The sequence below is a fragment of the Antedon bifida genome, chromosome 8 (genome assembly GCF_963402885.1).
Source record: "Antedon bifida chromosome 8, ecAntBifi1.1, whole genome shotgun sequence".
NCBI classification, from domain to species: domain Eukaryota; kingdom Metazoa; phylum Echinodermata; class Crinoidea; order Comatulida; family Antedonidae; genus Antedon; species Antedon bifida.
In genome coordinates this window covers 1,858,746-1,877,260 of record NC_136233.1, presented here as the reverse complement: position 1 = coordinate 1,877,260, position 18,515 = coordinate 1,858,746, and the positions used below count along the sequence as shown (strand labels likewise).

The window sequence follows — 18,515 nt, the reverse complement described above, 5'->3', positions numbered from 1 at the left end:
GAATGATGCCGCCGCCGGGTGGAATGCCGCCGCCTTGTGGCATGCTGCCGCCCAAGGTTGGTGTGCTTTCGCCACGGTCCAGCGAGATCACCTTGAGAGGTATGAGGCTGTCGTCAAGACACAGCAGGAGAACGTAGAGAAATACAAAGACTCCGCCAATGCGTATAAAGAGGTTTGTAAATATTTGTTCCCAAATAATTAATTTATCTACGGTTATTCTTATTTATCTGAACGCTTTAAAAAAACGTGTTCAGATACTTTTTATAAAGCGTTATGTTTGTTTTCCGGTTTTTGTCTCTCAATTAAAGTTTTTTTTTAACATTGTGTATTTTCGTACAAACAATAACATTTACCGTATATCTTTCGTTCTTCAATCTGTCTACCAGACGTCCAAAAAAGCCATGGAGGTCATTAAAGAAAACACCAAAGCCGAACGTAAAGAACATGCCAGAAAAATGCGTCAGGCTGAAGCCAACGCAAAGGCAGAACGTGAAGAACATGAAAGAAAAATGCGTGAGGCTGAAGCCAAAGCCAAGGCAGAACGTGAAGTAGAAGCCAAGAGACTTAAAGCAGAACGTGAAGAACATGCCAGAAGAATGCATGAGGCTGAAGCCAAAGCCCATGCCGCACGTGAAGAATTTGCCAGACGTATACGCAAGGCCGAAACCGCAGCTGCTGCCAGGGCAGCACATGAAGCAATAGCTGAAGCCGAACGAAGGGTTTGTACAAAATGTATTCCCCTTAATTTTATCTGTCAGAATGTTTAAATTCCACTTAGTTGAGCAAAAATATATTTTAAGTGTACGTACTCTGAACCCTTATGTAAACTTTTATAACTATTTTATAATTTCTTTTACTAATAATACAATTATTGATCATTATAAGTCCAATGTCATTAAAAACAACTATTTATATAGTTCGCTATGACTACCATGATTATATTATTGTAGTTTAATTTTAAAATACCTTGTATATTGATTTATTTTTCACAATGTCATGAAACTTTAATTTAATAATTGACCACAACATTTTTTTTTGTTATTTTAACACAGAGAAGAGTGTCAAAACACATTAATTGTTATAGAAAAATTACGATTGGGCACGCTAATGATCTACAGATAGATGATGATTTGAAGGATGCTACAAAGCAACTGATTAGCCAATTACCGGATCATGCTCTTAAAGATGCATTAATTGATGTAAGAGCAACATCAACCAGCCCAGCAAGCTCACTCTATGCAGGGGGACAAACTAATCAATTTGTCATCTATAAAAGTGGCCATAACGTTGAGTTTGATACGAGGGCAAAAAGTTGGCGGCTTCGGTTCCACACCGGATTAGTCTTGGTCTTGGTAAGAAATTTGTTCAGAAGTCAGGAAAATTAAGAAGCTATTTGTTATTAAACAGCCTTTACTTCATGCCAAAATAATATATAGGTCATAGATTGCTATTGATAGATTTCTTGATAGATTGTTTAAAATAATTATCATTAATTTAGTACTACATGAAATGGAATTAAACAATTTTCTAAAATGTTCAGGTGCAAAAATTATAACCTAGACAAAACATAATTGTAATTGATTGTAATTATATTTGGTAAAAATTTAAAAAAATTAACAAATAAATATTATACATAATACATTGTATAGTTTTTGCAAGTAAAATAATATTAATAGCAATAACATCTATTAAACCTTATTAATACTAAACTTATATTAGTAGTATGTTAAGGTCTTTATTGTTCTTATTTTGGTTTACTATTATTATTAGATTATACTTGGGTCTCAGTTAAAGAGCTTTCATATTATGCGTTGATTTCCCTTTCCAATTATTTTTTTGTTAATGTATACGTAATTTTATTTTCTATGGACCCGAGATTTCGAAATAAAAGATTGAATTAATGAATATTCCTGGTTTTGAATGAACTTTATTTCGATTGAAATTGCGTAGATTGATCTTTTGACTGAAGTATGCTGTTTATTACCACAGAATACTATCGATAAGCCTGATCTGTGCAGAAACCACGGGGTGTTGATTTTCTCATTAAATGCCATAGGGCTGGCAAAAAAAATCTATCTATTAGACAAGAAACTCGCTGTAAGAATTTAGGCACGAACAATATCTATACTCTTTAAAATGATCTAAACCCCTCGTATAAAATACATTGTTATTTCATAAAATATGAATAGGCCTACTGACTGTGTTGATGCAAGTTGTTAAAAGTTGCAGGTCATAAAGTTTTCGTTTAACTAGAACCATCGTACTATCAACATTCTTTTCTTTATTGTTACACTCTGTAGAACTACCTATATGACATAGGGCATAGACAATTTAGGTTGTAATGTAGGCCTATGTATTGTTCTCTTCCTGGCTGCAGACCAATCCGTAGTTTTGTACGTTCATAATGTGCAAAATTATTACGAAATTAAACAGGAGCTGTTGTGCCGCTCAATTATCTGGAACTCTGAATTTGAATCAACGAATCCTATGACGTGATTACGATCACGTGATTTACCCGCCACCACATGGAATGACGTATCATCTTTACCATAGAGAGAAAGTTTAGTGTTTTCCCAACAAATGTTATTTCGTTTCTCCAGTGCACTTATACACGCCTGAATGAGTCGTCTGAGGGCGGCTTGTTCAGTTGTTTGACTGACGCCCTCATTACCGAGTAACCAAAGCATGATTCGACCCAAAGTACGTTTATTAATTTTATCAACTTCAAACTGTAATAAGAAAAGGTTTTAAATATTTGATATGTAAATGTAAATACACGTTTAGAATAAAAAGAATCATTAAAAAAAAACACTTAGTATTTAATGTAACATGCATTGCGCCGCAATGAGTTTATCAAAATAACGTGCGCTTTAAGTGTTAATATTACATAGCCAATGTAAATACGTGAACGTGATTGGTTGAAACTGCATTACATGACTACCGCTGCGAGGATCGTAAATCATATATATCCTCGAGTACGATGATATTGACTGGGTAATTTTCGCGTAATTATCGTGTCCCTGTCATTTAACATATAAAATCCAGCAAATTCTCGAGTACGATGATATTGACTGTGTGTAATTTTCGTGTGGCATGCAACACTCGCGGTTGGCGGTATATAAACAAAAGTCATCTACTGAGACTTGAACTCACACACCATTACAAGACAACGTTTTACACGCCGCGCTACGCAACTTGCTTTGATGAAATTAATCAACTAATTTAAAAACTCTGTATAATGTTAACTTACTACAATCTCCCCTTGTTCTTTATCATTTAAAACTGCAGCAATAGTTGTTTTAATCGTCCTGCATTTTATCTTGATTCTTTCGTCATACTCTCCATATAATATCAACTGTGCAGTACGCATTGCTTCTGGTCTTACATTCTTGCTGAACTTTGACCAACTTTCCAGAAGTTCTTTCCAAGATAAAAATCCAGACGCTGATAGTTTGTTCAATAGTGACGATATACGTCGTTCGCAAGCTGGATCGGAGAGTCTATTTACTTCCACAGTTACCTGTTGAATCATGAATAGTACAAATTAAAATATATAATGTAGACCTAACCCGGTAATATTCCAAGTTAAAACAATGGGAATTTAGGCCACGACGGGTCAGTTGAAGGCACTCCCATATCGCATGGCTGATTTTAAGTAATTTGTATTATTAATCATTACAATCATTTTTCCACTAACCCAAGGTATAAGCAAGGCCGGACCACTAGTCGCCCAAAAGAAAGAGAGATCGTACAGACGTACAAATAACTTATTAATATTTTTATCGAATGCAAAAATAAACCATGCGCCGTATAGTAGCCACATTAATTAGTTTAAATCGAACTATCGATTTATCGACTAAAATATAATGACTTTCCTTTTAATTAACCATTCTTGAGTAGTCCCATAGTGGCAATTGAGATATGCTTAACAGACTTTATTCAGAGGATGCGAGTATCTAGGCCTACTAGTGACGTAACGAGAAGTCACGCATGAGTACCCAGCGCGTTTATCCTTGCTCGATAATTACACGCAGTGTTTTATGCGCGCCGTCTCTTGCGTTACACTGATAATATACACATTCCCATTTTGGTATTGAAATATAAATTATTATTTTAAACTGAATTAATATCAGTAAACTTGAAATGAGCTCGCATAAAAAGAAAGTCATCATCAGAAAATGAATTCCACCTCAAAATCTAAAGCTCTGTCTACACTATCAAACTAGTTTGACAACAAAAGTGTGATGTGCCTAAATATGGTGGTGATATGCCCAAACATGGTAGTGATATGACATCACCATGTCCATATATAGGCACATCACATAATGTTTGATAGTATAGACAAGGCTTAAGCTTAACTTACGGTTGTTTCAACGCCTCCGTCTTTTGTCTCTCTTAGCTTCAGTTTACATTCATTCGATACAGCTTTGATCACAAACAGTCCAACTTTGTTGTACGATTCCAATGTTCCTTTACCAATGCCATTGTCTGTCTCCTCGCATATCCAATCTGCGCATGCGTGCGCGTATTTCCGTTGCTTCAATCTAGTATCTTTGAAACATGAATCACGTCTTAACTTTTGAAATAGTTTTTCAATTAAAGATTCGAGTGACGATCTGGTTAAAATATCATTGACTTTATCAGAAATCTAGAGATAAAATAAAATGTATTGAATTAATTAGGCCGGCCTACACTAGAAAAATGTTGCCAAGGGTTTTGGGAGTTGGGTTGGAGCCGTTCAACACATCTCATAATCAAAAGATCTATCTACACTATCAGACTATGAAAATGTGATGTGCCTAAGTTTGATAGAGTTTAGATTTAGAGCTTAATGACCATCTTTTGCCTACGTTACATTCAAAGTTATACAATTTTTTTAAAACATGTCCTTTTTCGAAACAATAAAGTTTACAGAAGACAAAATACCAACACATTTTGGCTAACTGATTTTAATTAGTGTTTTCTTCGCCTACCTGGGACCCGTTCGTTGGTTGTTGGGTGTGGTCATTGTAAGTTGGCGTAGAACCTGTAAGCCACCGTAAACCATGTAAAGCAGATAATATCCACCCCGACATAATTGTTATGTACTGAACTAATTTTGTCACTTTAAAATCTAGAACAAAATAACAAGTATCAAATTTAAAATTAAATTACATAAAACTATTACACATTTTAATATAAATGATGATGATGAATAGGCCTACAGTATCGTTATTGAGGAAGTAGGCCTATAAACACGCTGACTCCGCAATGGTAATCCTTCAATAGATATTCTGTATCTTAATATTTTTTACATTACATTCATATTTTGAACCAACTATTTCAGTTTCATCTAACAAATATACAATCAAAAATAAGCTTAAAAATTATAAATAACGTGATAAAATATATTTTACCTCTCTTATGACGATTTTAGCCCAAAACCATCGCTCGTTCGGTGTACGAATGTTTCCAAAATATATTATTCCTGTGAATAATTCAAGGTATAAATTTCCTATCATTCGAAGAAGCTAGTATTGCGATGAGCAAGAATGCCGAAGGCGTTAACGAATTCCCGTGGTTAAAAAACTCATTTGCCAATGCGCAACCAATCGTTCACAATTTGTCGTTAAGCGCGATGAATCGAACACCCGATGAAAGAATTTCAAATTACTTTGGATAAATTGGCAACGAATTATCTTGAGATGAGGCTCATTGGGAATTAAATGACTCTTCTTAACACTTTCAAAAATTCATCAATCATCATTCTTTAATTCTCATGACGTTTTATAGTCTTGAATAATATTGAATCAATAATACAATTACCATTTCACTAATAAGGTTGAAATGAACCAATTATTTGAATCTTTCGTTTGAACGTTGAAAACATTCATACTTTTGCAGTCTTTCCGAAAAGGTAAGTAATAACAAAATATTAACATTGTTAATTATTTTAATTAATTGTAAAATGATGGTATTTTGAATGTTTACATCACCGTAATCTCTGGGAAAGTCTTCAAATAGTTAAAATGTTTATAACTGTTTAATTATAAGTTTAGTTTGGTATTTTAAAAAACTCCATGCATTATAGTAGGTACTGTTGATAAAATACATAAAGGCAGTGTAGTGTCAGATAGTTAGAATGTAGGCCTACTTTGTCATTCAATTAACACATTAATAGTTCAATTATTGAATGAATTCATGTGTGCTGCTGAACATCTATTTTGTTGTTTTTGTTTTATATTCCAGTAAATGTGAGGCAGATCAAAGTATGGCTGAGGTAAATATATCGAATTAACATTAACAATATCAACATTTAATATCGTACCGCATATCGGTGAATGTTTTCAACAAACTTTTGTTTTCAGATGAACAATTAAAAATCAAATGAATTTTATTTTATTTAGCCCAATCAACCGATCGACGCCGCTGTGACGGAAATAGATTGCGGAGAAGAGGTGACGTTTGGAGACGTTCACCGTCTCCGAGCTACAATCGGAAACGAAAACGACGACAGCAATAAACTATTAGACGTGGCGTTTAATTTCGTAGCCAAAGAACCAAAATGGATTTTCAAAGACGCTGAAATTGCATTTTCGATGCCGAATCACTGCTACATCATGCATTCTGGGAAAAGAACCAATCAGTATGTTATCCTGATCGGAGAATCTGGACAAGCCGAGGTAAGACTTCGGGAACGAGGCTGGAAATTATTCATGCGAGATCAAGCTGTAGCTATCTGGAACTGGGCTTGGGAGAATCAAGGCACCATTATAGGCCTGGCTCAACTTATATCTATTCTTGTTGGCCGAAGAGAGGCGATTGAATTCAGAGAAAATACATCCAGTTAAATGTGGTTGACAACACTTTTTTAAACCGGTCGTTGGTTAAAACTTGCAATAATAACGACCGGTTTATTTCTTGTCCTGTAACAAAAAAATAAATATGTTAATCATCAGTGACATCACGAAAATGAAGGCGGACGCGCGCGTACACAAAACGGAATTAATTACTATCAGCTTTTGAACGCGCGCGCCAACAAAGAGGTTTAGCATCAGCGTTTGTACGCGCACATACTTTTGTGTACTTCTTCACATATCACTGACGAATTGCGTCAAGTCAAATATTATATTGTACATTATTTTGTTATATACCATTTACGTGAAACTTAGTATATTAAATCGTTGTTTTTAATTTTGTAAAGAAAATTATAAAAACTGTTATCCAGTAGACTTTACTTTTATACAGAGTACTGTATAAAATTATTTGTTTAATCAAATTGAGGATCAGAGATCCTTCAGTGTAATTTACAGATGGACTGCATGCTGCATGCTCAACGTGAAAATAAAAAATCAGATAGTTTAAACAAGTATTGTTTTATTAAATTATACTCGACACAAGACTTAAATATTGTTTGTTCTCTAATGTTTTATCATACACCTTGTCGTCATGCAAGTATACTATACATACATTTTAAGTATAAAACGTCAAAATTGGTTATTAAATTTTAGAATGATTGCACTCTATACACTTCCAGGTTTAAAATATATTTCTTATACATTTATAAACTGGAAGAAACTGGTTTGTTATCAATACCATATTCGGTAAATTCTAGTGGCATTTGTTCGAGACCTAAGTTTGCGCGTAATTTAGCAGATTCGTAGCAGATTCAGAGTTTGTATTAGCGTCGGGCGCAGGCTATATTTTGTTCGATTAATTAACACCCCAACCTAACATTTGAAATACTTGCCGGCGAAGATCGTGCCGCTTATTTTTGCTGCGCGGTGTATCATACATTATATTTCTCTGTTTATGACAAAGCCTCTCTGGCAGCCTTATGAATAGTTTTCACATTACATTATGATGAGTTATAATACGTGAAAAAAAAACAGAAGTGAAGCAATTAAATTCGGAAATAAAAGTTCTTAAAAACTTTGTTACCGTGCATCAATTGGCATACGATTACGACCGCTTTCAAAAATCAATTATTCATAAATATTGTTGCTATTAATATATGAACTTTTTATGCCCGTTAGTCTCACAGAAGGTCGAAAACCAACCCTTAAAAAAATGAGAATAAAAATATGAAGCGCGCTCTAAAAATCCTGAGTAAGTACTTAACATAATAAATTCTACTACTGGTACAAACATTCAAAAAAATATACATGTGTAAATAGTATGTAAATATATGCAAATTATACTATAATATGCTAATAATATGCATACTATTGTATTCAGTTAATCTAACATTTGGTCCATAAATGTCTATTACAAATTTTATGGTCTCTTCAATACATTACTGTAAACTAAAGGCGAGATAAACACATTTATTTATATAATATAATTAGTTTTACTAAATAAATAATTTGTTATAGTGTATATTCGTGAAAATATATATACGTCAATAGATCGGTTTAATTACGATGCGTTACTATAAGAATAATTACTATTAATTATTATTATTATTAAATTGAACTGGGTTGCTATTAAGATACTGTGGCTCGTATTCACCAATCCACTTGTATTTCACTTAATTCAATAAATATTTATGTATTTCCCTTAAATTAGATTTGTTTTTATTTTAAGGGTTAGTGTTTTCCTTAGTCGAAGTGAAATGGTGAACACGATCACTGGACTTACATAAAAATACTGAGTTGTACTTCAGGTACAGGTGGGTTACTAGGTTACTATTAGAGTACTGGGTTACTAGGTTACTATATTACTGGGTTACTTTTAGAGTACTGGGTCACTAGGTTACGAATAGAGTACTGGGTAACTACTGTAGGTTACTATTAGAGTTGAGTACTGAGTTGCTATTACTAAAATGCAGGCACTTGAAAATAGTAGCCCACCCAGATATTGGTGATTGAGTTGGTCCGCATTTAATCACAGTCTTATAGTATAAGCTTAACTGTACTCAAATAAAGACAATAAATACACTATTTTATTACACGAATTGAAAAAAAGTTCATTAAAATAAAAACAGGTCAAAAAAGTTAATTTTATTAAAAATTATATTTTGAGTTGATTAACGGTATAATTGAATAACTATTCGAAGTAGGGTGTGTAAGGAAGCTGATTGGTCAGATGTTCGCCCTCCTACTTTGACGTCACTGTACTTTATGCTAATCCGCAAGTATTCCCAAAACAATGCAACAGCAATTATGTTTTCCAATTAAACAAAATAGGAGGAAAAAATAAATGTAGTACTACTGTAGTTAATGAACGAAAACCAGATTTGTTTTAAAACAATCAAACTACACTATCAAACTAGTGTGCCCACATATGGTAGTAATATGCCCACATATGGTAGTGATATGACATCATATCCATATATGGGCACATCACATTTTGTTGTCACATAAAGTTTGAGAGTGTAGACAGAGCTTTACTCTGTAATGATCAATTCAAAAGTATGATATATCTTTGCGGACTAAATAATTATGATTTTTGTTTTAATAATGATCACTTATATCATCTTCAACAATGGCTAAAGGCGGGAGGTTAGTTGAATTAATTGAATAATCATACTCATCATCTACATTATCATACTGTGAAATCAAAGTAGACCGGCTTGCTTTAAATTCATCAGAGAACGTTGCTAAATTTGGAGAATCTCGCCATTGTATGACGGGGAAGTTCATATATATGTTTTCTTGCGCTGAAGAGCTGCTACTTGTTCTAATATTGGCACCCTCTTGTTTGCTTTCTAATTTAGATTTCATTTCAGATAAAAACACGTTTTCTTCGGTAGGAGACGATACAGGAGATGAATATGAACTCATTTTTGCGGCAACGGAACTCATTTTAGCAGAGTTCATTTCATACGCTGCTAACGTTGGACTTTTCTTTTTGAACGATCCCAATTTGATCGGTTTCCTCTCGCTAACATTTGAAAATAATTTGGGCGATGAATTATCACTGGTTGAATTGTTACAGCTTATGTTTAATGAGCTTATGCCCGGTGATACCGAGCCGTCCATACATCCGTTTGAGTTCCTGTAACTAAACACGTTCTCTGATGTTTCCGGCGTTGGGGGTGGTGTAAATGGCATGATTGTGGCAGTTTGCGGTCCGGGAAATTCAGATTTTGCAAATTCTGTTTGAACGTCATCTACTTCAGTTTTTCCTGAATTAATCCTTTCAAGTCGTGCTTGTAAATTTAAACCTAAAGACACTTCACTTGGTTTACTTTTCTGTCGTACAACAACAGTATGTGGTCCTTCATTAGAAGCATTATGCTCCATGGTTCGTTCCGAAGACAACACCGGTTTACCCTGTATGCTAACATTTTCATACTCGTGACTAAATTCTTGTAAAACATCAAAATCCGGAGACAAGGCTTGCGAATTGTATTTTTCGCGTAAGTTGTCATATTCTGATAACACAGTATCTAAACTATACCGATTTTTTCGCGGTGAAGATAGAAATCCTTCAAAAGCGTCCGTTTGTTGCGGTACTAAAGGCGATAATTTACGGGGCCTCAAAACAACGCCCTCATGCGTTACTAAACTCTCAGGTTTATCAACATGCCTCCTGGTGTCTACAGGTGACAATGTCGGCCTTTTCTTTACAACAATATCGCTTGCTTCGTTAGATATTTTTAAATCATGACCAGAGTTCCTTTCTCCCGATTTCCTCTCTTTTTCACATTTTTTTGGCGAGACAGCATGTTTAAGTTTTTGTAAAACAGACGGTCGCCGTTGTTCTAAGCCAGTTTCTGCAAATTCATCATTCTCAATATTTACATTTGTTTTTTGGTCGCTGTGTGAAGATAAAGATACTCTAGGCGCTGGTACAGGCCTCTGAGCCGGCTTAGGTGGAGGCACTGGTTTACTTCTTAACCTAGCCTCTGAAGTGTCTGAAGTTGCTTCTTTTAGGCAACTATCAACTGACCTTGGTGGTCTTTGAGGGGAGTGAATCTCCCCTGGTAAAGATTTTTGAAAATCAACTTTGCGATCATAAGACTGATCGAGTATTGGATCAGTATGAGCTCTTGTCCTTACTGTTGGCTGCATTGCCATGTCTCTTGGCGTAGCAAGAGGGGTTAACGGTGATCCTTTGTTTGATGTATCTGGTGTTTTTATTCCTTCATCAATCCACATGGGACTTGACATCCTACTGTCTACATCGTGCCAATGCATGGCCTCTTCTTCAACCTCAATGCTGTCATCAGGACTCTGTCCAGTTGCGGACAAGAAATCATTCGTTGCTGCTGCAATGGCAGCTGTCGTTACTGTGCTGTCATCTTCAAAGTAAGAGTCATTAGAACAAGAACGCCTTAACCCAGAATCTTCAACACATGAGATTGATGACCTCCGACGACGAGGCAATTTATCTGATTCTGAAATAAAATGAAAGTTTTTTACAGTATCTTTCATAAACTAAAACTACAAAAATTAACAGGACATGAACAGCTTTTTTGGAGTACCATCTTTGATCAAGATGAGACATATCAAGATAAAAAAAATGATATCAAGATAAAAAGTGATATCAAGATGCAAAATGATAGATGAAAAGTGATATAAAGGTGAAAAATGATATAAAGATAAAAAGTGATCTGAAGATGGAAAAAAGTAAAGATAAAAAATGGTACAAGGTGAAAAGTGATATCAAGATGAAAAGTTAAATAAAGATGAATAATGATATAAAGATAACAAATTATATCAAGATGAAAAATGATATCAAATGAAATAAAGAAGAAAAATGAAATAGACAAAAAGTGATTAAAATAAAAAGTGATATCAAGATAAAAAGTGATATCAAGGTAAAAAGTGATATCAAGATGAAAAATGATATCAAGGTGAAAAAATATGGTTTTACACAAAGGTGATAAGACTAAAGGTTACTAAAATTGTGCAGGAAAGAATGTTACAAATTGGTTATGCTAATTAGTAGAGTGGTATAACAGAGGATTTACATTTAAATACAGGTGCATGTGTGATGTTGGTTAAACTGTACAACATAATACTGTTACTTCTGTTTACCTTAATTTATTCGTAAGTTACAGGACACCTGCGTAAACCAACTCAGGATAGGAATAAATAGGAATGTATGTAATTGACTAATAATTATGCAACTATGACTAAAACTGTGCAAAGTACCTGGGTGGCGGTCAAAGGTCATTTTAATAGCATTACCCTCGGTGGTCGTCAGACTCTCAACACTACGCACTGATCGCAGACTGCCTTGTTTTCCTTTTATCACGTATGACGTCCTTTCTGGCGAATTCTCTCGCTGTGGTTTTTGTTTACCGTCTTTTTGCTTGAAACTAAAGAAATCTCGCCACGTTCCCGATTTCTTGAACTTGCTTGAAGGTCGTCGACCCCTATATAGAGGCAAGTAGTGTTTTAAATTTTAGTTTAAGTTTAAGAATTTACATTTAGTTTAGTATCGCTCTATGGTTTTTTAAAGAAATTGGAAATAATTTGATCTTGCATTTGTTGGATGAAACTTGACAAGCTGTTTCTGACTAAAGAAATCCGAAAAAAAAACAACTTTGTTTTGTCAATATTATATTTACCATGAAAATGTTTCTAAATCTATCGCAATAGTTTACAAGAAAAATAAAACAATCTAAAACAAATTCATTTTAAATTGCTTTAAATTTAATAACACATCCAAACCTTTTTAAGATTACATACTAAATATATTTACACAATTACAAAACGTTTAATACAGTAAACAAATTGACAAAAATAAAATAAGACAAAAACATTACACAACATATTTACAACATATAAATGATTGAACTCCTTTGTGACAATTACTAAATGGAGAAGATGAGTTTAAGTATTTAAGTGGACAGTGATGTGTAAGTACGCAAAATGATGAACTTAGTGATTTGGTGATTGTATCCTTTTTTCCTCATTGTGTTTTGTAAATCACAGGTTTGATCACTGTGATTGTTGTTATACAGATAAATAAATTGTTAAGTGACCTTAAGGATTAGTGAAGTTCTCCAAAACAATATTAAAAGTGAAGAGTTACTAGTCAATCTGATTTGAACCTACTGTACCATAAATTTATCTATATTTCTGCGTTTATGGCTGGACTGTTTAGAGTTTTCTCTTTCCGTAATTTATAAAAACCTGAAATCTTACCTTTTAAATCTAATTTTACTTTCATTAAAGCCTAGATACAAATACATTAATTTTCATATATTAAACAATTTTCTATGTAAATATTAAAATAAAAATATTTAAAAGTTAATTTTTTGTTATTAACAAGCTAGCTCTTTAAGGGTATAGTACCTCACCTCAATCAAAATAATATCATAAAAAAATGTAATAAATTGTTAAATATTTATCAAGGCTTTTAGCAAAAAGAAATGTAATCACCGCCATTCTTCAACCTAAGATCTGCAAGTTAGGTTTACTAATCTAACTATTCCAAAAGTAAGCCCACTGGGCCTGATCATTTACTGCAAAACTAAGCCCATTGAACTTCTCACATAGTAAATAATATTTTGTTGGTTTGTAATCTTACGGAACATCAATGACAGTATGGTACTCTTGTAGTGCAGCCGGGCCACCTCCGACCTCAATGTATTTCTTCTCTTTATCAGGTTCAATGTTTTGAGTACGTGCTTGGGCTTCTTCTAGTGATAACAGTTTGGTTGGAAGACTCATTATGACAGACTTAGGCCTTTGCATGTGTTCCTTTGCTACAGCAAGACCTAAAAGATTGACAATTCAGCCAATGTTGAATAAATAATGTTTATCTATGCTTTACAACAAGAGAAAGATTCAACTTAAAATTATTAAAAAATAAAAGTATATTTACCTGGAACATCTGGGAAAAGTTTATTGTTAAAGATAAGATCCATATTACGGATTAAGTATTCTACGACTACAGCTTGAACACGGATTTCCATAAACGCTGCTGCTCCAGACTCAATCTCTCTTGACCTTGAAGAAATTAAAACAAATTGTTTTAAAAATATGTGGAAAAAAATGATAATGAACGGATTTATGAATGATAAAAGAATGGAAAGGCATTTGGATATGATTGAATGTTCTGAGAAACATACAAAAAGATAGATTTAGAATTTATGAGTGATGGACGGATAGTCAAATGTATGGATGGATGGACAAATAAATGGATGAATGAATGGATAGGCCTATGAATATATGGATAAAAAGATATACAAGGAGATAAAAATTAAATATTTGGATGAAAGGATGGAAGAACAAATATAATAATGGATAAATTAAATGTATGAATAAAAAGATATATAAGAATATAAACATTGATAGGTGTGAATGTTTGGATGAAAGGATGGAAGAACAAATATAAAAATTGATAACTTGAATGTATGGATATTCTCTACATAATACAACATACCTAAGTAAGTTAGGAGCCCAGACTATTGCTAGGTTCTTCGTGTTCATGCCTGTCTTTTCTTCCATCTCGGCCATCTTGGATAGATGCTTAATAAGATATTCTAAAGTACGATAATGCGGTGGTGGAAGCTGCTGGACGGTGCCATGAATATGCATTAGGCGATTCTCCTCATCAGCTACTGCAACCTATCAAATATGCAAATACCATTTGTTATTTTATGAATATTCATTAAATTCTCGTCAACTACTGTGACTTATAATTATGCAAATACTATTTGTTATTTTATGAATATTCATTGAATTCTCTTCATCAACTACTGTGACTTATAATTATGCAAATACCATTTGTTATTTTATGAATATTCATTGAATTCTCTTCATCAACTACTGTGACTTATAATTATGCAAATACCATTTGTTATTTTATGAATATTCATTGAATTCTCTTCATCAACTACTGTGACTTATAATTTATGCAAATAGCATTTTTTCTTTTATGAATATTCATTACATGGTTTCTACTGCAATTTGACTCTTACTTTGGTACTGAAAATAACATTAAAGTAAGTAACAACTCGATCTATGCAAATTAGTATTTTGATTAAAAAAACATTTTTCCTTGCAAACTACATCCTATACAAAGTCAATTTGACCTTTAAAGCTGAACTCAATTACATATATTGCCAATTTCAAATTACAAAAACTATCTGTTTCATATCAAACTACCAAAAAAAAAGGTAAAAAAAAAACATGTTAAAGACTGGTAATTTGAATGTCATAAAACTCACCGCAAAGCGATCGTAAAGTTGATAAGTTAGTAATGGGTTAGGCAATTCCCTGAAGTACAATTTGCAAACAGCTGTAACGCAGTGTATGTCTTTTTTAAACTCATCTAGCTCCGGCGATTTCTCGCTATCGAACTCATCCCGTAAACGATGGATGTTAGACGCAACTCCTGATAGACGATAGATGCCATCTACAACGCCATATTCTTCAATGAACTTTGTACATGCTTTAACTAAATCTGGAACTGAGATTTTAAAAAAACATTTTAGGAAATAATAGCAAAGATTTATTTAAACCTGAATTTTTAAAGAATCTAGTGCACATGAAGTTTTAAAAAAAAAGCATACACACAAAACTGTTGCTGTATCAGAATTAGAACTAAACATAAAGAATACTTGATTTACCATCTTGAGATGTGTTTAAAAGATGTTCCCCTAAATCACAGCCAAACACTCGTTCCCGTAGAATACCACGCTGCTTTAAACCGCCTTTTGTTGGTCGTTGAACCAAAAAAGAGCGCAGGAATGTGATTAGTTTTCCATGCCGTCGCAATACTAAAAAACAAAACACAACATTTTCAATTTTGTATAAAGAAGAAAAGTGTATAGCACCCTCTATATTGAGGGTATATTTTATAGACTTCTTACAAATGGTTTTTCCATTTTTCTCTACAAAATAACACACTTTAAAAAATGTATATTTATAAATAAAATTAACAATGATGATACTGATTCTGTGACCATGATGCCAATGATCATGATGATAATCTACTTTATATCAATATTTATGTTATTAAAACTTTCAATACGAAATACATTCAAATGCATTCAAAGCTATATATCGTAGGATCAACATACAGGAGTTAATGATGTCACATTCACATAAATTAGATGTGACAGAAGTGAAACCATTAAGTCATTTCCATAACATGTTATGAAAGCCACAAATAGAGCAGGTCAAACATGACATCACACACAAAAAAACATGACATCATACACACAAAAACATGACATCATAAACATAAAAACATAACATCTACTGTATATTACTATATAAATGATTTCATAATTGCAATATACACATATTAAAATGACCAAAATGGTACTTGGTTTTAAACTACATTTTGAAAACTGCCTTGGTTTTGATATATTTCCTAGATACATATAAACACATGACATCATACAATAAAACATGACATCATACAATAAAACATGACATCATACACATGTAAAATGACATCATACACATGTAAAAATGACATCATACACATGTAAAACATGACATCATACACATAAAACATGACATCATACACATGTAAAACATGACATCTTACACATAAAAACATGACATCATACACATTGTAGTCTTACATATAAACCCATGACATCATACACATAAAAACATGACATCATCTTACACATCATGATGCACAGTGAAAAATACACACAAAATAGCATGCATGCATTTGTTATTGTCTACCTTGCCTTCCTGCAAGAAGCATAGATGAAGAAAAGCAGAAAAGAAATACAATATTCACAAAGCAGCAAGGACAACTCTACTAATGAGTAAAATAAATAGCATATTGACCACATCAATCAATTTGAATATAGAACAAATTAAAATTCTTTTTTTTATTATGAACCATCTTTATTCATGCTTTACATGTGCACAGCTCATGAAATCTTAAAACCTATACTGTGAATTTTAGTTAAATTGGGCAATTTGGTATTTAAAGCTTTGTCTACACTATCAAACTTGTTTGACAAAAAAGTGTGATGTGCCTAAATATGGTAGTGATATGCCCACATATGGTAGTGATATTACATCATCAGGTCCATATGAGCACATCACATTTTTAGTTTGATAGTGTAGACAAAAGTTTTAGAATATTTATATGCAGAAGAATTTTACTCACAAAAATACAGACATTGATTATGTTTGAGAAAGAAATTGAAAAAGATGATTTAAACATTTACATTTGAGGAATGACATGAAAAGTTTAGAGATGAGCTCTGTTACTCACCATAAGGTATTAATCTATTGAAATAGCATATTAAATAACTTAACAAAGAGCAGAAAAGATTGCCAATAATAAGCACAGAAATATAGCTTAATTAATGTAAAGGAAACAAGAAATCAGACATGAAAACATAAGGAAACTATTCATTAATTCCATATTGTTATTATTATTAGATTTGAAGTTTGGTTGTGCAAGTAATTTTACCTACAGTGCAGTGCATATCACACAAATAATGTGGTAATTACCGTATATCCTCGAGTATAATCCCACTTCGGGTCTAATCCCACCTACTTTATGTCTGATTCCACAAACACGCATATCCCTAGGTATAGTCCCAGTATTGACTTTTGGTCTGAATGTAAGCCTCTCTCTAGCCAGTTCAGATGAGTTTTTACAAAAATGCTTACCAATTATTCTTTTCTCTGAACCATGCTTTCCCCGGGTATAGTCCCACCCCAAAAGTTAGCCCAATTTCATGTTCTAGGGGGTGGGATTATACCAGAGGATATACAGTAATTGAATTAAATCACATTCAGCTTAATGCACATATCCCATTGAATCTTTAAACCTCAATGTGGCGGTGTCAAGTACAACAGAGCTCCTAAGACCAGACTTAAGATCAGACTTAAGACAAGACTTAAGACCAGACTTAAGACCAGACTTAAGACTTTTTTTCAATTGTATACCTGGCTTTGGTGTCTTTGGAATCTTAGATGCAACAGCTTGAGGTACAATATCTCCTATTAACTCCACACATTGACTGGGAAAAAAGCCTACTTCAAAACCACGTTTGCCATGCCACCAGAGGGAGTCTTCTGCTGGAGGCATGTCAATTACAGATACAATGTCTCCAACCTAAAGCACATAATGATAAAATAAAATGTATTATCTGAATGTTAAATAAATTATAATTAAAAACACACAATAATAATAATGATGATAGCGATATTGAGGATGATAGCGATATTGATGATGATAGCGATATTGATGATGATAACGATATTGATGATATTGATATTTATGATGATAGCGATATTGATGATGATAGAGATATTGATGATGATAGCGATATTAATGATAGAGATATTGATGATGATAAGAGATATTGATGATAGCGATATTGATGATGATGATGATAGAGATATTGATGATGATAGAGATATTGATGATGATAGAGATATTGATGATAGAGATATTGATGATGATAGAGATATTGATGATAGAGATATTGATGATGATAGAGATATTGATGATAGAGATATTGATGATGATAGAGATATTAATGATAGCGATATTGATGATGATGATAGAGATATTAATGATAGAGATATTGATGATGATAGAGATATTGATGATAGCGATATTGATGATGATGATAGAGATAT

The 18,515-nt window shown here is 33.1% G+C and overlaps 3 protein-coding genes across 8 annotated transcripts in view; 1 reads left to right on the top strand and 2 right to left on the bottom strand.

Moving 5' to 3' along the window:
* Window positions 1–1,905: 1,905 nt before the first annotated feature.
* On the bottom strand, window positions 1,906–5,801 carry LOC144850786 (uncharacterized). The gene is made up of 5 exons (XM_078708225.1): window positions 5,397–5,801; window positions 4,974–5,113; window positions 4,364–4,648; window positions 3,251–3,520; window positions 1,906–2,729 (listed from the first exon to the last, which is right to left on the bottom strand). Exons 2-5 carry the CDS (start codon window positions 5,073–5,075, stop codon window positions 2,418–2,420), a joined length of 969 nt encoding a protein of 322 aa, XP_078564351.1. The 5' UTR covers window positions 5,076–5,113; window positions 5,397–5,801; the 3' UTR covers window positions 1,906–2,417.
* Window positions 5,802–5,844: 43 nt separating this feature from the next.
* Window positions 5,845–7,193, top strand: LOC144850789 (uncharacterized). The gene is made up of 3 exons (XM_078708230.1): window positions 5,845–5,896; window positions 6,229–6,259; window positions 6,387–7,193. Exons 2-3 carry the CDS (start codon window positions 6,251–6,253, stop codon window positions 6,828–6,830), a joined length of 453 nt encoding a protein of 150 aa, XP_078564356.1. The 5' UTR covers window positions 5,845–5,896; window positions 6,229–6,250; the 3' UTR covers window positions 6,831–7,193.
* A 649-nt stretch (window positions 7,194–7,842) lies between these two features.
* The window catches only part of LOC144850763 (GTPase-activating protein CdGAPr-like), a 37,698-nt gene continuing 27,025 nt past the window's right edge, over window positions 7,843–18,515 (bottom strand). For 5 of the 6 annotated variants that reach the window (XM_078708176.1, XM_078708178.1, XM_078708177.1 and 2 more), the window contains 8 exons: window positions 17,817–17,985; window positions 15,515–15,664; window positions 15,113–15,354; window positions 14,326–14,510; window positions 13,765–13,889; window positions 13,468–13,657; window positions 12,084–12,307; window positions 7,843–11,323 (listed from right to left, as the gene is read on the bottom strand). In XM_078708176.1, the coding sequence (XP_078564302.1) occupies window positions 9,435–11,323; window positions 12,084–12,307; window positions 13,468–13,657; window positions 13,765–13,889; window positions 14,326–14,510; window positions 15,113–15,354; window positions 15,515–15,664; window positions 17,817–17,985 (3,174 nt within the window). In that variant the 3' untranslated portion in view covers window positions 7,843–9,434. The remainder of the gene's footprint in view (window positions 11,324–12,083; window positions 12,308–13,467; window positions 13,658–13,764; window positions 13,890–14,325; window positions 14,511–15,112; window positions 15,355–15,514; window positions 15,665–17,816; window positions 17,986–18,515) is intronic. The other variant, XM_078708179.1, reaches the window with a different exon arrangement.